The 24,969-nt window shown below is 52.3% G+C and overlaps 1 protein-coding gene and 1 pseudogene across 1 annotated transcript in view; one reads left to right on the top strand and one right to left on the bottom strand.

The window, feature by feature from the left end:
* On the bottom strand, positions 1-4,262 carry LOC129496068 (GTP cyclohydrolase 1 feedback regulatory protein-like; annotated as a pseudogene).
* Positions 4,263-11,987: 7,725 nt separating this feature from the next.
* Positions 11,988-24,969, top strand: part of GALNT16 (polypeptide N-acetylgalactosaminyltransferase 16) — a 91,899-nt gene continuing 78,917 nt past the window's right edge. The window contains exon 1 of the mRNA XM_055304161.1: positions 11,988-12,517. Coding sequence (XP_055160136.1) covers positions 12,341-12,517 — 177 coding nt within the window. The 5' untranslated portion in view covers positions 11,988-12,340. The remainder of the gene's footprint in view (positions 12,518-24,969) is intronic.

Raw genomic sequence — 24,969 nt, 5'->3', positions numbered from 1 at the left:
CTTCTCTCTTCTCTCTTCTCTCTTCTCTTTTTTTTTTGGAGCAACCACTCATCATAACCCCTTACTGGCTTAGACTAGCTATGCTGGACCCTGCCACCCAGTCCTGGGGCCATGCTCCTTGGGAGCTCCCAGTTCCTGGCCAAGGATGGCCTGGTTCTTGGGGGCCTCCCAGCCTACCCACAGAACATGACCTCCTCTAGGGCCCTTGGCCAGGCCTGAAGCTGGAGAGGCAACTGGAAACAGCAGGGCAAGGCCCCTGCTGTCTCCCACTGGCTGCAATAGGTTTCAGAAAAGTGCAGGGGTACTGGGCTAAGGAAAACAACGATTTGGGAAGAAAGAGGCTGGGCAGTGAGTAAATGGACACTCAGGATTGGGAACCATGCAAAAAAGAGGTGCCCTGTCTGCTCCTCAGTGTGAGAGAGTCACCCCTTGTGCAGCCACCACACCAGTGTCTGGCCCATTTCTGTCATGCTCAGCACAAGGAAGCCTTTGCATTTCAGCTCATCTAGGACTATGCGAGGAGGGTTATTAATAAAGTGCTAACAAAAGTTGTTTCCCAAGACACTTCTCTTTGAGGCCCCCAGATACTGAACCTGCTCTAGATCTGAGTACTTACCGCCCACCAGAGTGGGGTGCACTTCTGTGTGGATGTGGGTGCTGATGAGGAGATAGGGCATGGTGCATGGGTTCTGGCCAGGCTCCCACTCAGGGCTTTGGGCTCAGCATGGATGCCAACCCCTCAGGTTCCAGGACTGCTGCAACCCATGGCCTGAGTCCAGTTACTCCAGCTCTCAGGGCTGGGGTTTCTTATATTACATGAAACATCTAAAAATAAATAAATAAATAAATAAATAAATAAATAAATAAATAAATAAACAAACAAACAAACAAACAAACAAATGAAACATCTGATTATGTACAGTCTTGGATTGGAAGGTTGTGCATTCATCTACTGGAGCAAATTACTGTAATAAGACAAAGAATCCAGGTCAAAACAGGATGAAGGTTTGGTGGTCTGAATGTGGGCTGTTTGCTCTTTTGTCATATCTAGTAGATGTGGTTACTTCAAAGCTTCATATTTGTTTTTTGACAAGTTACTGTTGAAAACAGGTAATGCATGCACATAATACCAAAAAAAATTTTTTTATTGTGTAATGGAAAGGGAGTCTCCTCCCTCCACCCCTAGTCCTTTCCCTCCTTGAAGGTAATGACTTTAGACTTTACTGTTACTTAGGTGTTGTTCAGCCTGGGACTGGGGCTAAGTTTTTTTTTTTTTTTTTTTTTTTTAAAGTCTCAACTTTCTTCTTTGGTTATTAACCAGGATTATGTTTCTCTTCTCTTCTCTTTACACTCTAGGCTCTAGTCTAGGGCATTTATGCAGAGACTTGGACCTGTAGCTTTGTATGACTAATCCTATTTGTCCTTTCCCATAAAGTTCATTCTCCATATTTGTCACCTGGTGCAAAAGTCCATGTTTCTCACAGGATTGGCCAGGAGTTGATGATATCTGGAGTTGTTTTTTTTTTTTTTATATTAGGCTTGCTACTTTTAAAATACATATTTGAAATTTTCCATGATCAATTTTTAAAAATTCATATTTCTTTAGTAGGGGCCCCTGCAACACACCTATCTGATTAAGTTTTTTATTTGTTTTAAAGTAATACTTAATTGTAACCTACAAGTAAACTGTAGGTGGATCTCTAGACAGTCTCATCCCTACCCCCATAGCCACTCAAATCAGACATTCAAAATTCCAAAGTTACAGACATGAACTGGGATGATTATTCACCTTCACAAGCTGTTCTTCTCTTTAAACATAGGATTGACCTCAAATTTATTTTGAAAAGCCAGCTTCTCTGGCAGGCAAAATTTGATTTGATTGATACACTAAGTTTTTCAAGAGTATAAATGTCATGCAGAGCAGAGGACTTATATTCAGCCTGGAACCATATTTTACACAATTTACAGGCTCAAGAGCCAGGGAAGGAAGACCTCTCGTGCCCAACCCTCTCAGTCAGACAGAAACCAAAGCATGATGGATGGCTGGCTTCACTCAGCCACTTTTACCTCCCAGCCTAATTTTGTACTCCTCCGTGGCAGGTGGTTAAGGAGTCAGGTCTTCCCCAAAGATACACAGTCTAGGGAAAGGAGCTAGGCTGTTGGTGTTTTCCAATTCAAGTCCCATATGGTTTGCCTGGGGCCATTTTATTTTTGATGTCCTTTAGTGCTCTCTTCTTTGTCTTGCTGTTACTGGGTTACCCAAGGCCTCTTCAGTCATCATTGCAAATATTCCCACTGGTCAGGGATCTCCCAGGGAGCATCCCTTTAGAGCAGCTGTCACATTTGAACAGCATCTGCTTTCTGACAAGCTTGAAGACAGAATTAAGGAAGTCATCGAGCCTTTCCCAGTGGAAGTGGAGAACACAAACAGCCTTTGGGACTTGGATCAATACACTGTGAGTTTAGTGGTCTGGCAGCTTGTGTCAGGGGAAGGCAGGCTGATTCCCAGAGGGGGGCCAGGATCTCATGGTCCTGGCTCTGTTGTCCGTGCAGGGTCCTAATCCTGGAATGGTTCCCTCAGCCTTTGGCTCCAGCCTTTTCTAGACAGGGAAGCAGACCAAGGTAAAATGCTTGCTGTGTTTGAAAAAGATTCTGCTCACTGCAGCCAATAACCCCAATAGCCTGGGAGGTGAATGACCCTTCCCAAGAGATTTCTGTTGCACTACTTATCCGGCCTCCGGCCCCTCACACACTGCCCGCCCCAGCCCTCCTGCTCCTTCTCTCTGACCTGACTCCACTCATGTCAGCTGTCCTCTTGCTGCTCCCCGGATGGTTTCTCTTCAGGCCTTTCTGGTTTTAGTACTCATTACACTTTTATTGGTTCTCACTCTCTGCTTTTTCTTTCCCTGAAGCTGTTTTTCCTCACAACTCTGTATCTTTTCATCTCTTGTGTCCACTCTATCAAGTGTGTGTCTCCATCTGCTGCTCCTTGTCTGACTCTGTCGTGGCTTCTCAGAATGTCCTCTTGCCTGCACCTTCGTATAGCCTGCTGGGGGACAACCTGCCCTCACCTGGGCTTTGCTGACCCTGGAAAGAAGTCGGTACGGGGATTTTGAACAGTTGGTGGAGGAGCCCTACCTTGAGCAATCCCAGTTGTGGTGCCCACTGGTGTGACAGCACCAGTCTGGGCAATGACCTCAAAGATGGTGGCTGTCTCTGGGCAGTGTGGCAGTGAAATAGGTAAGTCAGAGGAGGGGTGGAGGGAAGTAGGGGACACAGAAGTGACAGCCAGCACTCATCGAAGGGGATAATCAGAGAAGGAGGTGAAAGAAGGCCGGGCAGCAGCTAGATGTCACCAGGGAAAGCTGAGCAGGAGCTCCACCAGGGGAGTGGGACCTGCCAGAGATGCTGCAGCCCAGCTCTGCCCAGCAGAGGCCAGTGGCATGGGGACGGGGCCAGGAGAAAGGGGAGCTTTAAAGACCTTTTCTCCCCGTGCATCTCTGGTCCTTTTGTTACTTTCCTTTCCTGTTCCTGCCCTCATGTTATATTAGCAACAGAAAAAACAAGACAAAAAGCAGTCTGTCTTTGAAAGTGAATGGCAAAATCTGGAGAATTTGAAGCTGGATGTACATACTTCCCCATTTGCTGGACTCTAGGGCCCCTTTGCCCACCAGGCAGCTAGAGCCAGGAGGGCTAGCCCCTTCCTGGAATGCCTTGAATGGAGTCTCTATACCAGTTTGACAGCCGGAGTGCCAGTGGCAAGGGCAGCCAGCAGTGGTGCTCACCCACAGAACCACTCCATGCACATGGGCCAGGCAGGGGAGCAGGGCTGTTGGCCAACCCAGCTGGAGGGCTAGGACTGGTCTTGGGCAGGGCCTGGGCTAGTCCTAGCACAGTCTCCTCTACCCCCAGGAAATGAGCCGCAGAGAGGCTTTGGTAGAAGAAAAAGAAAGGAAAACTCTTCTCTTGCTTAAAAAAATGTTTAAACTGAAGAGGTAATAAATGCATGTGGCAAAAAAAATTCAAAAGACACAAAAGAATAAATGATGAAAAGCCTCCCACTTCTGTTCTCAAGTTCCCCTCCTCAGGCATCCTGGATGTACCAATTTCTTGTACATTCTTCTTACTTCTCCTTTTTTAGGTCTGCTGTAATCCAGAAGTTTTTAGATTCTTGACCCAATGGAATATTTTAAATTTTTTGGATGTATATGTATTTATGTAATGTGTGTGGAGGGACTAAATGATTAATAAAGAAAACTGTATCTCGGTTTATTGCCAATAATTCTTGCTGGGGCAGGAATGGTTTAAAATATTAAAATAACTAAATAGAGTCTTAAAATGCTAGCACTGGATAGGACCTTCTGAGTCCCTTGTACCAAAGCCTTCATTTCAAACACAAGAAAGAGTCCTAGAAAGTGACTTTTCCAGAGTCACCAAGTGAGGTAATGGCACTTTTTAGGTGGTGGCCTTTGGAAAGATACGGATCCCCAAATGAAAGACAAATGATTGGGCATGGGTTTAGAAACTTCCTTAATTGGATACAAATATAGGGAAAGAAATTGGTAATTTCCAGGAAAAACCTGAAGTTACAGCTAGTTAAAAAACAGCATACATGTGCACCCCTGTACACATGCACACGCACGCACACACTCAGGCATTGGCAGTGGACAGAGATGAAAGTCAACTGAGTCTACTGTCCTGCTGAGCTGGGCAGAGGCTGTTAGAGAGGCAGCATGATGTCACTCAGCTGAGGAATCCGCACCCCTCGGGCTCATGGCACCAGGCTAGAGGCAGAGGCAGGTATCTTTTGTTGGGCAGGAGGGAGAAATGCCCACCCAGACTTGAGTAAGAGTCTGTGCATGGACCCCAGGTTGGAGATGCCTAAGGTGTGAGGAGGGTGTGCCTGGCTATGCCACTGTGGAGCTCTGGCACCACTGGATCCATGAGCACTGACAGCCCCAACTGTGTACAGCACCTCCTGGGAGGAGACACCCCACAATTTATATGCTGGCAAAACGGCAGGATAATTTTTTAAAATTCTCTCTGCTTTGACATTTGCTCCAGACACTGTGAATGACTTCAGTGTCCAAACCAGATTGATGTGCCTTTTGATGGCTTCAGCGAGAGGGGACATGTATGACTGTAAACACTGGCAGTAAAAACCCTCAATTGCTTTGAAATGGTAAATTTCCAGGCAATGTGGATCTGATGTTACACGCCTCCTGCATTAACAGCTTTTTCTTCCTGTTCAATTATTTTGGCTGGTAAGGGAGTGGAAATTACACTTCAAAATATATCGATGGATATTTTCAGCCTTGCTGAGAGCTTCAAAATATGTACCAATCCCAGGAACATTCCCTTTCTTTCCAACTTCCAGTTTCTCAGGGAAAATGGAGGTATCAATGGCAGGCCCAATTAGACCAAAGGAGATGCAGGAGCAGGGCCGGGACAGAGGGAGGGGGGTGTCCCTTTGCATTTCAATTTTATCTGGTCTTATTGCATAATCTCTTTCTCAGCCAAAGTTTGCTCCAGCCCTAAGTCTAGGGTCCATCCTAATATGTGCCAGGTGATGAGGTCCTTGATAAAGACACAAGTATTCCCAAGAGCTTAGGTCTGGGGGCCTTGAAACAGGGTATCTGATGGAGTGGGGAAAAAACTGCCAGTTCTCTGTGGCTTCGTTTTCACTCGAGGGATCCAGAAGTCCTAATCTCTGATGCACATGGTTCTCTCCTATGGCCTAGATGCTGGGCACAATGGGCAGCCACCCAGGAGTGCATTTGCCCCAATTGTGCCTCTGGTTTTCTCTTCTCTACCTGACCACCTGACCAGCTTCTTCCACTCCTCTTCCTAAGCACCAGACCTGGACTTCCAGCAACCTTTCTGGGCAGACCACAGAGACCTCAGGTTCAGTTGAACATGTCTCTCAAATTGTTCCTCCTCCTGTATTTCTCATTTCAATGAATGGTTCCTGACCTTACACCAAAGCACTTGTCTTTTACACAAGAAATCTGCATGCTATTCTTAACTCCCTTCTCTAACCCCACTTCCTACTGATCGCCACATCCTTTGAGTCTGCCCTCTCCCTCTCCTCCAGAGTTTGTTTCTGTCCTCACCCAGGCCCACAACAACTACTTGCTTGGACTATTATATCATTGTGATCTTCTGCTAGTCTCCAGCCTCCTCACTAAAATTTATAACTGATCATGTCACTCCCTGTTTCAAAATCTTAGATGGTTCTCCATGGCTTACCAGAGTCAGTCCAAATGTCCTATAAAGACATGAAAGATATCTGCTAACCGGTTGATGCCTACACCTCTAACCTTGTCACTGCCCCCTACCCCGTTTCCTGGGCTCCCGTGCACTTCCACATCCTAGTGTCCTCTGTTTGCCTCTTCTTCCCAGAACACCCTTCCACCTCTTGCCTACCTGCCTACCCTTAGAGATTCCGTTCCCAGATGAGTTCCTACTCTAAGAAGCCCCCTTTGTGCTTCAATAGAATTCCATTATATCCTCTTGTGGCAATTGATGTGTATTTCCCCATGATCAGCTACTGGGCTCCTCTGAAGCTGTGATCAGGTTTTGCTCATTTTTGTATCCCTGGAACTCTAGTCCTGCCTGGTGTGGTAGGCCTCAAGAAGGAAAGGAAAGAAAAGGACCAGGAACAGCACCCTGTGAGTAAGCAGCCTTTGCATTCTGAGCAGGCTTGTGGAATTTTCATGGGACAGAAGGGGGAGTCACAGCAGCCTTCCACCCTAGGTATTTACTCATCCACTCATTGCACAAATACTCAAGGAGTGCTGCCATGATGCTCAAAAACTGTGCTAGAAACCGGTGACAAAAGAAGGCTGCCAGGCCCTGCTCAGAGGAACTCTCATTCAAGGGTGAGAGACGGACATATGACAAGCACTGCCCTGGTATTTCGGGCCATCTGTTTGGCTCTGAGGACCTTTGCCACTCATCTCCATAGAGGCTGTGGAGAGGGGGAAGGGATGAAGGTGAGCACCGCAGAGATGAGGAGGGCAGGGAGGCCTTGCAGAGGGCTCTGCCTCTGGGACCAATTCTGCTGACCAGCTGGCTTTATTTTTGCATTTCTCCTTTGTAGAAATTCCTTACTGTTAAGAAAAAAAGCATTTGACACATTTCTAATTAACCCTCAGCCACTGCAATCTTATTATCCCCAAATGCAACAGCTGGCTCATTTTATGATCAGTAATAATACGTAGTTCCTGCAGTTATCCACCAGAACCAGGGTCACTCCTCCCAAATTCTGATGGGACCACAGGGGACCTTTCCATATCCCATACCCCCTGCCCCACCATCATGGGGCAGCAACATTTGGCCCCTGGTCCCGTGGTTGCAGGAAGGGGAACAGTGCTCCTGGGGAGGCACTGTTGGGGAACCGAGTTACTCCCCCCACTGGCCCACGCTGACTGACCCCCAGATGAGTCACTCCCTTTCTCTGGGCTCTAGTCCTGCACTGATGGCGCTCACAGCCGCCCATTCCTTCTCTTCCCTCCCTTCCTTGCATTAATAAGTACTTAACAAGCATGTACTGTGTGCGGCTATATGCCAAGTGCTGTTCTAAGTGCTGGGGAGACAGTGATGAAGAAAACACACAAGAACTCCTGCCCTCATGGAGCTTACATTCCAGTGGCAGGAATCGATATGAAAAGCCAAATGGGAGAACGATGACTGGGACGCCTGGGTGGCTGAGTGGTTGAGCTTCTGCCTTCAGCTCAGATTGTGATCCTGGAGTCCTGGGATCAAGTTCTGCATCAGGCTCACCACAGGGAGCCTGCTTCTCCCTCTGCCCCTCTCTCTGTGTCTCTCATGAATAAATAAAATCTTTTAAAAAGGGGGGGGGACGATGACTGATCAGAAGATTCTTGGAGTTTCTTTCAAAGAGCCAGGTGCTCTCCTTGATGGTTTATAGAAACTTAGAAATAACATTCCCTTAGGTACAATGGTGCCTTAAGCATGGCCAGCTGACAGTGGTGATCCTATGATGGCTGGGTGACCTCTTACAGGCACCAGTATCTTCGTCTGTGAAATGGAGAGGGTCCCACCTTCGTCACCGGGTCATCGTGAGTATTCTGAGATCTTGCTTTGGCACAGCGCCTGTTGCACGGTAACACACATTCTATTCACCATGTCTGCCTCCTTTTCTGCTGAGGGCAGACACGGCGGTCTAACGAATCCCCCTCCCTCACTATCCGGGTCCCTGCTGCAGCTGCAAACAGGGCAAGAGGCTTCCGAGTTGATGGAGTCTCAAGGGTAATGGGTATGCTGACAAGACTGGACACCCAGCAGCAGCCAGGGCCCGTACTCTGCGTCTCCCCTGCCCCCTCGGGGCTGCTCAGCGCAGGCTCTAAAGAGGGAGGCAGCCGCGCACTTCTGGGGCAGGACGGTCATCCTTGTTGGGCCTGTCTGGGGTCTTTTCTCCTTCACAGCTCTGGTGAGCCGTCCCCTGCGTGCACCCTGGCCAGGCCTTTTGAGAGCCCCTGGTGCCAGCAGCCAGCAGCAGTGCCTGTGAGAGGGGCGGGGTGAGGTGGGTGCCTGGAGGGGTGACCAGCACTGGACTTTCCGTACTTTATTTCCTATCTCTCCCAACAGTGCAGCAAGTTAAGCGCTGTCAATGCCCCTTGAGGAAACAGGATAGGAATATGCCCAAGCCACTCTCCTAATAGGTGACTCTCCTAACAGCTTTTGAATGCAGGTTACCTAGCTCCAGAGCTAGGATCCCACCCAGACTATATGCCCTTTTCCCCCTGTTATCCATCCCCACATCAAATGCACAGGGGGAGAGTGTTCCCTGGGGCCTCTGGGAGTGCCAAAGGCACGTGGCTTTGCCCAGCTGCTGGCTTCAACGGCTTCAAAAGAGAAAGGGAGGTGCCGGAGAACAATGCCACATTTCGAAAGAAAGTGCCCAAGGAACCAGCAGTCCAAAAAGGCACACTTGGAGGGACCTTGGAGGTCATCTCCGCGCATCCCTCCTTCTCCAGAGGACAAAATGGACGCCCCAACCTGGAGGTGAGGTCCCAGCCTACAGAACTTCTGACCACCCTGCAGACCACCTAGGGTGCTCAGAAGCCCTGCACAGGCACCCAGACACTGGCATAGGGAATGGACTCAAATCCAGCCCACCTCTTACCTGCTGTATAAGAGTTTCCCCAAGTCCGGGTCTGCAGGCTGTGGCGCTTCAGAGATCACATATGTGAGGAGCCAGCTCAGCAGCTGGCACCTGCTGGGTACCCAGTGAACTACAGCGATTATCACCACTCTTGTTCAATGGATGCTGGGCAACACCAAGTTTCTTGGGCGTCGCTTTGATTCTATGATTCTACGGTTCCATTCCTAGGACCGGAGAGAAAACAATGCTCACTGTCATATCTGAACACTGAAAGCCATCTCGGGGAGGGCTGAGCCTCAGCCGTGCACCTATTTAGGATTCAAATCTGGAAGAAAGCCCATGGGCTGTAGGTAAGGTGACAGCCCGTATTCCCAGGCTCTTGCGATGTACCTGTGGCTGGAGACCCATCACCTAACTCCTGCCTAGGTCAAATTTCTGTTGGCCAAATGAGCACGGTAATGACCTGCCTCCCGACCCCTGCCCCCACCCTGGCCCTGCCCTGGGGAAAGTTTACTGCGTCTACCTAAGGGAAGACTGGCTGTGAAGTCTAACATCACAGAGAAGTTATGGGGTTTTTCTGGTGGTGGTGGCATGGTGGTGTGTGTTGGGGGACAGCCTTCTCTTTGGGACAGAGCTCCCAGGAAGTGACAGTTGGTACAGCGCTATAGCATCCTCACCACTGACCCCTGATGAGGAAGAGAAGAGCCATGTAGAAATCCTGCCAAATTCCAGCTTCTGCTTCCCTCCCTCTCTTCACACAGTCTTCCTCCTTCTAGAACCATCGGAAAACCCATCAGTCTGATTTTGGTTTCCAGCTCCACTACCACCACCACCCCCAATGCCTAGGGGTGAGTTTGGAGCTTCTCACTAGGAGTTGATGTAATGTCTTTGGATCCCACATCCTCTCACCTGGTTTTCCCAAGACCAGAGGCAACTAGATATGTGTAGGCCAGGCCTGGCTGAGGGAAGCAGCCAGTGGCAACAGAGGGCCATTCCCCAAGTCTTTCCACTTCGCTGGCCTGAGAGCCTGTGTGCAAGTGGGGACTCCAAGAAGGCAGTTCCCGTACCTTTTCCTGATGTTTGGAAATGCCTGTGGGGCCCAACTCTTAAGCAGCAAGGTTTTTCTCGCTTCTCATGGAGGACATGGCCACTGGATCAGCTCCATGATTCCGGTGGAAACCAGGCTATGGCTTAACAGTGGTTTTCTCCGTCTATGGGAGTGAATCCTGCCCCTACTGCAGTCTAATTAAACTCCCCAAGCAAGAGACACCCAGGAGGGCAAGGCTGGCCCACAGCTCCAGGGCCAGTGGCATCTCCACACTCAGGCCTCGGATTCTCTGCTACTCTTTGTGAGACCCTCTTTGTACACTCCTTTTCCAGGGTCGTATTCTTGGTGGGGTCATTTTTGGACGTGTCTACGTGTCCTCGAGGTTCATGTTCTGAGTGAGGAGGAGGGTACTGCAGTGCCAATGATGATCTTTCTGCAGCAAAAACTCATTAGGCTTTTCCTTCCTTCATTTTATTTCATTCCAATAGCAACATAATGAGGGTCTATTACATGCATGGGTCAGTCCTTCATGCTGGAGAAACAGGGAAAAAATAAGTGGTGCAGATGGGGGTGGTTGGGGAAGACATGCGCGGTGACCTCACCTTTGCCTGATACCTGAGGCAGCTTCATTTAGAGTCAGGGACCTTATGTGGGCCAGTACCCTCGGTGAGAGCCAGTGTCCAAAAGCAACAGCAAGAAGTAAGCTCCCTGCCAGCTCTGCCCCTGGCATTCCAGGGCTCAGCCTGCCCAAGTCAAGCCCCACCAAGCCCTTTCCAGCATTCTGGGCCCCAGCAATGCCAGGCAGCTCTCTTTTCTGGAGCACATCAAGTACTGCCATCCTCTAGACCTTTGCTCTGGCTATTCCATGCATCTAATGCTTACCCTGCCCTCCCCCTGCCCCGCCTCTTAAGAATTTATTCAAAGGTTTGTCCACCTTCTGTGAGAAGCCTTCTGTGAGACTGCCTTGCCATATGGTATTTACTCCTCTGTGCCCGACACTGTGCTGCTCTCCTAGAACTAATTCAGCCCACCTTGCCTTCTGCTCTGATCGACAGCAGTCCACACGGGATTCTCAATGCCTTCAGGGCTGGGGCAAAATCTCCGTGATTTCTGTGTCCGTCTCTCACCACCGTGTTTTGCACTTTGTGGAAAGTGCAAACGGAGAGGTGGCTTCTCGACTAGGCTCTGCCCACTAATTAGTAGTGTGTGGCCTGGGGCCAGTCTTCCAGCCTCCCCTGGCCTCCTTCCTCCCTAGGCAAATAGCGGTGATGATACCCCGCGGTTGTTCAGAGGACAGTGAAAGGTCTGGAGGGAAGCCTCGTGAAAGCTGGGAGCCCCGGGCCAAAGGAAGCTGTGGGGTAGTTGTACCCGCATCTTTCTTTCCCTGGCTGTGAAGCAGAGCCCCATCCCTTCCGCTCTCTGCGATCGTCAAGTGCACCGGCTGCCAATCCTTCCTCCGGGCGGGCCCCGGGCCGGCTCGGCATCCTAGGCTGCGGAGGATTCCCGTGCAAACTCCAGCCTCTCCTCCCGCCCCGCCGTCCCTTCCCCAGGCCTCGCCGCGCACACCTTGAACCCCGCGCCAGAACGCACTTGCGAGCGCAGCCCGGCAGCCCGGGGCTGCAGCTCCGCGGCGCGGGCCGGGCCGGGCCGGGCCGGGGCCGGGGTCGCGCGTCTCAGCCGGTGACTCAGGGCCGCTCGGGCCGGGGGCGGGGGAGGGAGGCGGGACCGGCCAGGGCCGCGCGGGGGCAGCCGCCGGGCGCTCGGTCGCGGAGCGGTGGGAGCAGAGGCTGGCTCTGGCCCGTCGCCATTCCACCGCGGGCGGGCGGCTCTCGGGGCCTTGCTCCCGCGCCGCTGGGCACCCGCCGTGCTCCTCTCCCCGCGCGCGGCGGGGGCCGGAGCGCGGGGCGGGCTCTGCGCGCGAATGAATGGGCGCCCGGGGGACGCGCGCGCTCAGGGCTGAAGGGCATTAGGACCGTGAGGATCGCTCCGCGCTCCGGTCTCTCCCTATCACCCCCCACCCCCCACCTCTCTCCCTTTTCTGCTCTGCAGGACTGAGCAGCCGGGCGCGAGCGAAAACAAACAGCTGGGGCTGCGAGCGCCCCCACTCCGGGCCCCGGAGCAAGCCGGCCCGCGCCCCCACTCGGGGCGCCCGCCCGCCCACCATGAGGAAGATCCGCGCCAATGCCATCGCCATCCTGACCGTAGCCTGGATCCTGGGCACTTTCTACTACTTATGGCAGGACAACCGAGCCCACGCAGCATCCTCCGGCGGCCGGGGCGCGCCGAGGGCCGGCGGGAGGCCAGAGCAGCTCCGCGAGGACCGCACCATCCCGCTCATTGTGAGTACGCCCCGCGCGCCGGGCGGCCGGCGGGGAGGCGGCGCGCGTCCGGGGCCCCGCGCGGCTGCGGAGGGCGCGGGGCCGGGGGCTGCGTGCCCGCCGCGCCCGGCCGGCTTTGTATTTGTTGGAGCATTCCTGCCCGTTGTTATGGCAACCCCTGTCGGGCCGGCCGGGCCGGGGCGCACGGACGGAGGGAGGGTGACAGCGGGTGGGGGCTGGGAGAAAGTGCTGCAAGTTTGGTGGGCCCGGCGTGCGCGCGCGACTGGGAACGTGGCTCCCTGAGCGCTGCGCCGCGCCGCGGGGGCCGGGGCGGGGGCCGGGGCCGGGGACCGGGGCGGGGGCCGGGGCCGGGGCCGGGGCCGGCCGCACCTCGCCTGCCCCAGGAAGGCGGCGGGGCCGCGCGCACGGCGACCCGGCGGTGGGAACCTGGCGCGGCGGAGCGCGTAGGTGGCCGCGCGCACCCCTCTCTAGTCTCCGGGGCGCAGAGGACGTGGGGTGGGGGCGCTGGGCAAGGGAGGGTCGCTAGGGGCTGAGCCCGGACCAACTTGAACTTGCTTCTTTGGCGCGGAGGACTGACTCCCCCGCTCGCACGCGCGGCATTCTCTGGGTCCGGGAAAGGTCTCTTCCTGTACGCGCCCTTCACCCCAACACGAGGGTCCGTGGCGGCGGGCGAGCCGGCGGTGTGTGCGCTCGGGCCGGGAGATTTCCTCTCTCGAGGTCAGCCCCGCGACGCGCGAGCAGGGAAACAAAGGTGGCGGAGCGCGGCGGGGGCCTCTGCGCCTCTGCCCGGGCCCCAGGCGCTCCGCGGACCAGGGCTGGGGCGTGCGGAGCCCCCTCCGCCCTGCAGGGGGCGTCCCTGCCCCCGCCTCCGCCCGGGCCCGGGTGACAGCCCCGTGGGGCAGGGGCACCTGTTGAGGCTGGAGGGGCGGGCGGGCCGCGATCTCCCGACCCGGGCCGGTGGCGGCCGAGAGCCTCGGGCGACCCTGGGACACGCTGCCAGGCTGGGGCGGCTGGGCCAGAAGCGGCCCGGGAAGGAGGAGGGGGAGCAAAGTGCGGGGCCCAGGGTGGGAGAGTAGAGCTGGGGGGGCATTCTGATGGGAAAGAGCTGGGCCCCGGGAGGGAGGAGCGTGGAGCTCCTCCGGGAGGTGCAGGTCCAGGAGGGCGAAGGCTCGTGTGGAGTAGGATCTGGGGTATTTCTGCAAAGGCAGCTGAGCCCCGGGAATATGGTGGAGGCGGGTGTCGGTGTGGAAGCGTTCTTACATTCCCAACCTGCCCCAGATGCCGTGTCTTCTTACCCCCCTTCCTCCCCCGGGAAGAAGTAAAAAAACCTCTGCAAAGGAACCGTATTTCCTAGCTTGCCTGTGGCGACCTTGGGGTTTATGGGTTTTCCCCAGCCCCCCCCCCCCCCCATTCCCAGATCCCTGGCCTGTTGAACTCCGGGGATGAGCCTGATCAGATGGAGTGTTCCCTTTTGAGCTGAGGGTCCCTGTCACCAGGAACAGTTTACAGAGCACCTGAGGGTATTTGGCCCCAAAGGCCGATGAGGATAAAGCCTCCCGTGTAAAGACCCCAGGGTTTGGGATCTCAGCAGGCTGACAGCTGGGAGTGGGATCTGGCCAAACCAGAGTGACCCCAGGCCGCAGGGAGCTTCCACAGGCGGGGCCCCTACCGGCTGCAGGCTGCCGGCTCCTACACCCCGACAGGGCCGGCCACGTCTTGGCGGACCAGGCTGGCCAGGCGGTCTGTCCTTCAGTGACAGTGACGTGTTGGGAGGAGGGTCTGAGCCCGAGGGGGAGGAGGAGGGGAGCTTCGAGGGGAGAATGAAAGGGGAATGCCAGGGAACGGAGCGCAGGGTGACCGCGCGCCGGAGGCGGAGGCGAGGCCGGGTCTTCTCACATGTGTCTCTTCTTCAGAATCCAGACCTTGCTCTTGGACCTCTCTTCACTCCTCCTTAGCCTGTGACATCTGCCGGAAAGGCCACTCAGACCTGGCGTGGCTGGGTGGGCCCTGCTGGAGGCATGTGGCACTTGTTTGGAGGGGTGGAAATTGGAGGTCCTGGGGGCGCTCCAGTGAGCAGCCTCTGGCCCGCTCCTTGTTCCCGTGGGGTTTGACTTGCTGCAGATTGGAACAGGGCTGTGAACTGGAAGCTAAGTTTAAAGTGTGAAGGATTATGTGGAAGATCCCAGGGAGCCAGGGAGGACGGGTGCAGGAAGAGAGGGAGAGTGGGAGTCCCCGGGAGTGAGGGGAGTGAGCCGCAGACAGTCCTCTGGCCCCCGGGGGGCATGGCCAGCTCCCTCTCTGTTAAGTTTGAGCCCTGGTGTCTGTTTCATGGGCACCGGTCCCCACACCTCCGTGGATACAGCCTTGCATTGTCTTCCTACCTCCTGAGGTATTTGACTTCTTGACGATTCTTAGTCATATACGCTGTCACACAGCGACTATGCTGGAAGCTTCTTACATCTCCATACTGATGCACACAGCAAGACTTAATAAGTACTTGTTAGGCGAAAGAAGTCGGATTTCTGCCCATCTCTGGGAGTAGCCAAGCTTCATACCTGCCTCCCCCGCCCTCGACTGTTTTGTTCCTGGCTTCAACCTGACTATAAGTAAGGGGAATACATGTTCATCTTCTCCAGAATTTGAACTCTGTGTCCAGCCTAAAAGAGGCAGGTGCAGCTGAGCTTTGCTTGCTCCCGGAACGCTGTGGTGAACCTCTCCCTGGTCTTCTTGCCATTCCAAAACACGTCCCTGTCTAGTTGGGCCAGGACGCTGCATGTGGGTTTTCAAATTCTTAGGGAATGATGTGGCCAGCCCTGCTGACAGAGGTTGAGAAAATTCAGACAAGCGTCATCATCACTCCCCTGGGGAATCAGAGAGCAGGGCTGGGAAGGGGGGGGTCTGCATAACAGCCTGGGCCAGGGGGGCAGCTCTGCCTTCACAATGTCTGGGCTATTCGAAGCCGGCCAAGTTGCTTCTAGACCTTGGAGGCGCCGTTTGGCATTGTGGGGTGTCGGCATAGCAACCGTATGGCCCGGATTTCTCAGGGAGGTCCTGATTTTTAATACTCTGTCCTGCTGTCAGCCCGTGTGTCACAAATTTTGATGTGAAAAACTGGTTACGGAACATGTAGAAACTACAGGGAGATACTGACTCCATCCCTAAATGGCTGCTTACAATGTGGCAGCGTTTGTGATTTTTCCATGCTGTATTTTCTGGGCAAGGCATGCATGTGGGGAAATCCACCTGAGTCCACATGGATGCACGCTGGCCCTGGACAGCAGCTAATGCGGGCGGCGGAGCAGACTCGGCCGGCCTTCAGTCTTCAGACCTCACAGTTGGGAAGAACATTTGTGATTGGTTTGGCACTCAGGTTTTCCATATGCTAGTTCTCTAAGAGGCATGGGTGGGATGCTAAGGTGCCACACGGAATTTCACTTTGCAGACATATTTTTAAAAGACTGTCCATTATGAATGTTTTCGGATAGAGGTACTCATTTGCAACACTTCCTGTTTGGAACCGTTAAAGTCTTAGGCATGAGTTTTCTTAGACTAGGGTTTTCTTAACCTACAATTGCAATACTGCTGATGACCGTGGACAAAGTATGTGTGTGTCTCGACCTTGGTTATTTTATGTCAAATTGGGGTTAAATGATTTGTAAGGTTTGTTGATCCTTAGACAAGCTAATGAGAACTTCATTTCTAGAAGCAAATAGTGGCTTTTTTTTTTTTTTATTCATGAGAGACACACAGAGAGAGGCAGAGACAGAGGCAGAGGAAGAAGGAGAAGCAGGCTCCTCTAAGGGAGCCTGATGAGGGACTCGATTTCAGGGCCCCGGGATCATGACCCGAGCCAAAGGCAGAGGCTCAACCACTGAGCCACCTAGGCACCCCGCAAATCAATGGCTTTAAGGGAATTTTCCTGAAAGGTGTTAGGTTTATTGCTTGCGGAGGGACAGTCCTCTGTCAGGAGAAGGTCCTGCAATGACACCCCCCCACTGCCCCCGGCCTCGCAGGGATCCCTGCTCACCTCTCAAGAGAGGACACAGATTTGGTGCTTTTTTGGTACTATTCCCTGAGAGCAGAGGCTTCAATCAGATCTGGATAGGTTTATATTTTATTTATAATGTGTGCATTTCGGAACTGTGGGAATATGCTTTGCCTAAATGACAGAAAATGATTTTATATTTCATTTGTCTAGGTGCCACACACCAGAAAGAGGGTGGGGAGAGAGATGTGTGAACACCCACAGTTCCCCCTTGCCAAAATGCTCAGATGGGCAGGGCCTGGTCTCCCGTCACTGTCACTGGGGCCCCATCCCGGGTCATGTTGAAGCCTGCCAGTAGGACCTGCCAATAGGGACAGCACAGAGGCGCCAGGACTGGTAAAGGCCTGACAGGCCAAGAGTCACCTCCCTGAGAGGCCTGAGGCCCAAGGTTCCAGGATTCGTTTTAGGGTGATACTCACTCTTCTGATGGGCCCTATATCTCTGTGTAGTAGTAGCAGTTTCGCCACTGGCTGCTCCAGGCATTGGGCCTGTCTTTCTTCTCTGGCTTGCAGAGATTATCAGCTCTGCTAGCGGAAGAAGCCCTCAGGTCTGGGGAAATGTCATTTCAAGAGATGTGGAGGGCACTGGCAGGCAACGCCGGGTAGAACCACCCAGGGAGCTGTCTTGCTGTAGCAGAGGAAACCACCCGGGGGGTCAGAGGTGAGCCTGTATCGGAGCAGTTCATTACAGTTAGAAGATTGAAGATTTAGCCCCTGTCTGCTTCTGGAGAAGACCTGAAACACCTTCCCTGTGACTTGGGGGCAAAGACATAAGGAGGCTAACTAGATGGGAAACCCAGGGCTTCTGAGAGGAGCAGGGAGCTATGACTGGAGTCACTGATGATCAGGCCTGGGCAGCAGTTGTGTTCGCTGAATCAGACAGTTTGCGTGGTACACTCACAGGCGGTGTGCAACTGGCTCTGGAAATGGTCTGCAGGGGCTTGGGGCTTGGTGTCTCTCTGCTAAACAGATACTTGCGCTCTTTGATCTGTACCTGTGGGGCCTCTGTGATAGCCGTTGCCTCTGTATTTTTATGGAGGCCACATTTATGGAGGCCACATTCATTGGATACTTAGATGTCTCGCAAACTTTAACCTCTCTGATTCCCTCCAACAACCTAACAAGGTAGGTGCCATTACCAGGTCCAGTGAACATATGAGTAAACTGAGGCTTACTCATCCATGATCAGGCAACTAGGAAGTGCCTTTAAAATGAGGTGTTTCTGTTTCTTTTTTTTTTTTTTTAAGATTTATTTATTTATTTATTCATGAGAGACAGAGAGGGAGAGAGAGAGAGGCAGAGGGAGAAGCAGGCTCCATGCAGGGAGCCCAACGTGGGACTCGATCCTGGATCTCCAGGATCCTGCCCTGGACTGAAGGCGGCCCTAAACCGCTGAGCCACCGGGGCTGCCCGGTGTTTCTGTTTCTGCAGCCCATGTTATGTCTTCTTTCCCCTGAAGCATCTTTAGGGCAAGATCCAAGTCTGACGTACCTGTGTGTCCTTCCTGGATCCTAGATCAGCATCTTGCTTTGGGTTTACTCCATCAACACTTGTTGGGGGAAGAAATGCAAAAACCATATAGACCAAAATGTTAGCAGTAGGAAAGTAGAGTTATGGGTAATCTCCCCTTCTGTCTTTTGGCTTTTTCAACATTTTTTTTTGTTAAGTAGGCTCCATGCCCAGGGTGGGGCTTAAACTCATGACTGTGAGATCAAGATCTGAGCCGAGGTCAAGAGTCAGATGCTTAGGGGATCCCTGGGTGGCGCAGCGGTTTGGCGCCTGCCTTTGGCCCAGGGCGCGATCCTGGAGACCCGGGATCGAATCCCACGTCGGGCTCCTGGTGCATGGAGCCTGCTTCTCCCTCTGCCTGTGTCTCTGCCTCTCTCTCTCTCTGTGACTATCATAAATAAATAAAAAAAAAAAAAAAAAAGAGTCAGATGCTTAACTGACGGAGCCACCGAGGTGCCCCTCACCTTTTTTTTTTTTTTAAAGATTTATTTATTTATTTTAGAGAAAGAGAGAGCAAGCATGATAGGGGGCAGAGGGAGAGGGAGAGAGAAACTCAAGCAGACTCTGAGCTGAGCGCAGGGCCAGATGCGGGGCTCGAACCTACGACCCTGAGATCAGACCTGACCCGAAACCAAGAGTCCGGTACTTTAACCAACTGCACCATCCAGGCACCCCTCAACATTTTTATAATAAACATCTTTTAACATTACAATGATAAAGCCCATCAGGATAATTATTTTTAAAAGTATTTAGTGACTGAATAGAATCACTCTTGATTCCTCAATGAAAGTAGACTTCTTAACCATGTCTCACACTTCTGAATCTCCCATCAGTGCTTAGCATTGAGCCAACAGAAGAAGCAGCAGACTCATGGGACTTATTCTGTAGGGTGTGAAGGAGTAGAACTGGGGCCAGTGAGTAGAAGTTGCAGAGAGCAAGAAGGAAAACTTTGTCCCTGAACCATCCATCACTGGGATAGTCCAAAGCTGACCAGGGTTTCTCTTCTCGCCCCCATCAACAGGTCAGTGCTTCCTTCCAGCAGCAGTTGCAAGGTGGTGAGAAGAGGCTTGCTGTCCCACCCATCCCCTAAGACATCAGGCAGCTCTGTAACAGGGTTTGAAATAGGGTCTAATTTTTGCACCCCGAGAGACCTGGCGCCCTGGGAAGCAGGGCTGGCTGAGCACACAGATGCAGGCCAGGGAGGAGGATGACTAAAGGACCCATAACTGCTGCTGTGCTGTCCCCTCCCTGTTCCTTTGGAGCCGCCAAACAGGGAAGCAGACAGGGCCAAGGCTGGTCAGAGGCAAAGCTGCAAATAGCAAACATCTTTAGCGTCTTTCCTGCTCTTCAGAACGAGGCCCACAAAGCTTTGCTGCCCGACTGAAGCCCAGCCCTGCCTATCTCCCCCACACCCTGAATTTCAGCTATACCCTGTAAGAGTATCTGGCCAGAGACAGAGTGACCACCCGGAGGACTTTTGTGAACACATCAGAATAGGTAGGAGTGGCAGGCTGGAGTATTTTGGAACAGTGGGGGCAAATGGAAGAACCTTTTTGATTATACTCCCTAGGCAAGATAAGGCTCGGGCCACATTTCAGAGACACGGAGGCAAGTCTGCCCCAGGTATACCCTTTCTGCTCCTCTGGACCCATAAGGAAGAGCTCCAAGTGTAGCTCAAGGGCAGCAGTGCCTCCTTCCTGCCATCCCACGACGCGAGGTGTGGCTGCGTGTACAACACGAGCAACATAGTCTCAGAGCTCAGAGGTGGGGGACATCTCTTGGCATGCTCAGAGCGTGAGACCTGCCCTTCTGGCACTTGCAAGGCCAGGACCAGCAGAACAGAGTGGCCCCGGATGGAACAGATGTTGGCCACCGGGGATGAAGGTATGGGGGGATGGAGAGATGGTGTGGAATGAAAACCAAGTGACCCACTTCTAGGGCTCAGCCTTGCCCTCAAGGGGCTATGTTTTCTTAGGTGAGGCACTTCCTTTCTCTGAGCCTTAGTCTCCTCATCTGTCAGATGAGGCTTGAACTTAGGATCTCCGAGGTGCCTCTCAACTCAAACCATCTTTGATTTTGTTGACCTGCTTCTGTAGAAGTAAGGTGGCCCCAAGCATAGCTGAAGGGCTGAAAGTGTTTAGATGAAGGAGAATAAGGCCAGAGGGTGAAGTGTACAAAGACCCAGACCACTTGTGTTCAGTAGAGTGGGAAACCTTAAAATTCTCACAAAGAATAAACTGGACCTACTCCTTCCCCACTCTCTTCCCTTGAAACACTGTCTAATGGAGCTATGCAGCTCCCCTTCTGCTAAACTAGAAGCCTAAAATGCTTGTGGATGTGTCTGGGGATGCTCAAGACACACATGTAGGAGAGTTTATGGGTGGACTCCAGACATCAGACTAGAAGGAAGCTACAAAGATCCCTGAGCAGAGAACTAATAGTCCTGCACCCTTGGACTTAACCCAGAAGACAGGTGTGGAATTGCCCTTAGGCCACAGCCTGGAAACAAACATTGTAAAAATCAGCTTAAGTACATCAGAGGGTTGGCCATCTCCTGGCAACCTTTAGGTTTTCCTGCATTACGAATACAGCAGATGAGAAGAAGCAAGATGAGAGAATTGCTAGGAGCTGCTGCTATACTGAGAAGGGACAGTTGACAGCAAAAGACCAACCAGGACGCGCCATAGGAGGTTGGAGCACCCCCCCCCTTCCCCAACAAGCACACGCTGGTGGCATCATTTAGTCCTTCACTTAGCCGTTATTTACTGAGCACTATGTGTCAGGACTGTTCCAGGCTCTGGGATAACAATATGGGTAAAAGCCCTGCTCTTGAGGGGCTCACATCCTTGGGGGAGAGACAGACCATAAACAGATAAATATACAATGCATTGCATGGGCAGGAGAGGGGGGGAAGAGCATGAAAATAAAATCAAGCCACAAAAGGGGACAGAGAGCTGAGAAGGATGGCCAGGAAAGGGCTCTCGGGTAAGATGGTGTTTGAGCTGTGGCATGAATGGAAAAGAGAGAATCATACAGGCATCTAGCGGGAGAGTGTTCCAGATGACCAGGGCCCAGGGCACAATCTCTGCAGGGTGTGCGCTCCTTTCGCTTGGCCAGAGGGCAGGCTCAGCCAGGGTAAAAGTGGCCCAAGGTGGAAGTACAGATCATTAGGCCTGTAGGCTGTGGTAAAGAGGGCTCAGAAACATGTCCCTGAGTCATCAGGAAGTGATAAATTACACTCAGTGTACCGGTTTGGTACGTCAGCAGACTGTCATTCAGTTCAGAAAATTTTCCAGAAATATGATCAAATATAATAGGAAGTGTTGATTCTTAAAGAGGTAAACCTAAGTTCTTTGAAAAATATTCTATGGCTGGAACACTTCATTTCCTTATAATGTGAGATCAATGAGGTACTTGTGTGTTCTCTCTCTCTCTCTCTCTCTCTGGCTGGTGAGGGGGAATGGAGGGTGCTGGTGTCTGAAGAGATTTAAAAGACAAAAGATAATAGGGCCCTTGTTGAAATGCTGGAGTGAAGCAGGCTGGGGGAGGGCTCCTTCTCCAGGGAAGAGTTCCTAGGAGGGAGGACCCTCTGCGGAGTACCTGATGGACCCCGGCCCTCCGTTGCCCTGTCCCACTCCTCGTGTCCTCCTTGTGCATTTGGGACTCCGGAAAGGACGTTTTCTGGCCGTGCAAGAACTTGGAAGTCTTGTCCTTCGTGTATAGACCGATTCCCCTTCGGTGGCAGCAGAACCCCGAAGGCAGGAGCATCCGGGCCTTCCCTCCGACACCGGGGTGGGCACCCAGGGCCTGGCAGGATCAAGGACCCCACACGCAGCCTGCTGTCAGGAGGCAGTGCCTTCAGGAGCCACATGGCCCTGCCCCGGCCTGTCTGCCACTGTGACCGCTGACGCTCAGGTGGCTTCCCCTGTGTCCCCGGAAAGCTGCCGGTGCCCCCTCGCTGTGGTCCAGGTCACACGCACTCCATTCCAGACACTGTCAGTCATGCCCCTTCAGATGCTGCTTTTCAGAGTTCAGATTTTCATCCCTTTATCTTTTCCCAGCGGTGCTGGCTTTTAGCTTCTTTCAACCAACTGTTGGGGAGTATTTCTGACGTTCCCGGGGCTTTCATTTCAGGGAGCTCTGGCCCTGGGAGGTCGTGGCCAGAGGGGACCCGTGTGGCCGCGTTGCCAAGTCTGCATCCGTTTGGGGGTGGGGGGTCGCTTCTGGTGCCTCAGTCTGTGACCGGATTCCTTGCTTCGAAGCCATCTTTCCCCTCCCTGTGAAATTCCTCACTAGGGAGTGGGACAGGGCAAGGTTGAGGGGAGCAGCATGACAGGTTGGGGGCGTTATCTCAGGGGTTGGGATGGAGCCCCGCCCGAGGCTCAGGGAGAAAGGGCATGTGATCCGTTAGTGACGTCTGCGGTGGTAGTGGTGCCTTTTTTTTTTTTTTTAAGATTTTATTTAGGGATCCCTGGGTGGCGCAGCGGTTTGGCGCCTGCCTTTGGCCCAGGGCGCGATCCTGGAGACCCCGGATCGAATCCCACGTCGGGCTCCCGGTGCATGGAGCCTGCTTCTCCCTCTGCCTGTGTCTCTGCCTCTCTCTCTCTCTGTGACTATCATAAATAAATAAAAATTTAAAAAAAAAAAAAAAAAAAAAAAAAAAAAGATTTTATTTATTTATTCATGATAGACACAGAGAGAGAGGGAGGCAGAGACACAGGCAGAGGGAGAAGCAGGCTCCATGCCGGGAGCCCGATGTGGGACTCAATCCCGGGGCTCCAGGATCACGCCCTGGGCCAAAGGCAGGCGCCAAACCGCTGAGCCACCCAGGGATCCCCGGTAGTGGTGCCTTGAAGGAGCCAAGTGGTAGGATTGAGCCCCATCCCCTAAACAGTTCACCAGCCTGAGTCCAGAGGGAGAGAGGAAGCCAAGGGACAGAACAACACACTGCAGGGGCCAGGGAAGGTGATGGGAGTCTTTTGGAGGCATGAGCCAAAAGGAGTTTGCCAAGTAGAGATCAGAGACTGCCCATGGTAATGTTTTATTACAGCCTTGGTGCCACCTTGTAGGGGCATGAAAATGGCAGGGGCTGTCTCCAATACATGGAAAGAAAATGGCTTGGGACGCCTGGGTGGCTCAATGGTTGAATGTCTGCCTGCCTTTGGCTCAGGTCATGATCCCAGGGTCCTGGGATGGAGTCCCACATCAGGCTCCCTGCAGGGAGCCTGCTTCTCCCTCTGCCTGTGTCTCTGCCTCTCTCTTGGTATCTCTCATGAATAAATAAATAAAATCTTAAAAAAGAAAGTGGCTTGCCCCTGAGTGTACCCCAAGATTGCCAACCCCTGGTTTTTTGCATAGCAGAGAACACCACATCACCTACTCAGGCCTCCCAGGCAAGCAGGGTCCCTGAACCATGCCTGTGCGGGGGCTGGGAGCCACGTGGGGGTGGGCCAGCCCAAGAACTGCAGAGCACGGAGCCTGGGAGATCTGAAAGGCTGAGATGGAGCACCACTGAGGTCAAGCCACGCAGAGAGAGTTGGAAAGGGCCTGGGCCCGGTCAGACAGTGAAACTGGTTATGAGGTGACACACCTGAATGAGAGTGTTTTGGTTTTTTTTTAAAGATTTTATTTATTTATTCATGAGAGACACACACAGAACAGAGAGAGAGAGAGGCAGACACACAGGCAGAGGGAGAAGCAGGCTCCATGCAGGGAGCCCGATGTGGGACTCGATCCCGGGACTCTAGGATCATGGCCGGGGCCGAAGGCAGGCACTAAAACTGTTGAATGGATCCCTGGGATCCCTGAATGAGAGTGTTCTGAAGAGTCAGGCCACAGGGACCCTGAGCAGAGTCACAGGGGCTCTGGTGGAGGACAGCACCTGCCCTCAGGCAGTGAGAACCTTGCACAGTCCAGATGTGCACTGACCAATACGTGGCCACCAGCCACATGTGGCTACTGAGCACTTGATGTGTGGCCAGTGTGACAGGAGGAACTGAGGTTTAATTTTATTTAATTTTAGTTGATTTAAATTGAAAAGCAGACGCTCATTTCCATTATTGATAAACTTTTAAGAGTGTTTAGAAGAACTGAAATATGTGGAATCTACATTTTCAACTGTAAATTTTATGAAATCTCAATATGGATCAAGTATTTCTGCTGAAAATTTAGTGTCTAAGTTGAAATGTGCTGTCAATGTAAAATACACTGGATTTCAAAGATTCAATAAAAGAAAAGATGAAAATATCTCACCAGGGGTGCTGGGTGGCTCAATTGTTGAGTGGCTGCCTTTGGCTCAGGTTGTGATCCCAGGGTCCTAGTATAGAGCCCCGTGTAGGGCTCCCTGCTCTGCCGAGAGCCTGCTTCTTCCTCTCTCTCTGCTCCCCCCACCCAGCATGTGTTTACTCTATCTCAAATAAATAAAATCTTTAAAAAAAAAAAACCTCATTAATATTTTAAAATATTGACTAGACTATGTTTTGAAATGATAATACTTGGAGATATTAGGCTAAATAAAATATATTATTAAAATTAATTTTACCTGTTTCTTTTTACTCTTTTCATGTGGCTACTAGATATTGTAAATTCTCTATGTGGCTAGCATTCTATTTCTTTGGGCTGTGCGGGTCCTTACACATGTTCATGACACGTAACTTGTGTATTATTTAATGCTGTGTAACAAATCACCCTAAAATTTGAATAGCTGAAAACAACCCTAAGCATTTATTCTCTCTCATTGTTTCTGGGAGTGGCTTGGCTCCGGATTTCTCAGTGAGGTTGTAGCCAGATGTCAGCTAGGGCTGCAGTCATCCTCTCTAAAATGCTAAGAGGTTGTTGGCAGAAGATTTTATGTAAAGAATGTGACACATTCCTAGTTTACCTTGACTTCAGGCTAAGTC

This window comes from Nyctereutes procyonoides, unplaced genomic scaffold (genome assembly GCF_905146905.1).
Source record: "Nyctereutes procyonoides isolate TBG_1078 unplaced genomic scaffold, NYPRO_anot_genome, whole genome shotgun sequence".
NCBI classification, from domain to species: Eukaryota; Metazoa; Chordata; class Mammalia; order Carnivora; family Canidae; genus Nyctereutes; species Nyctereutes procyonoides.
This window is presented reverse-complemented; position numbering and strand designations above follow the sequence as displayed.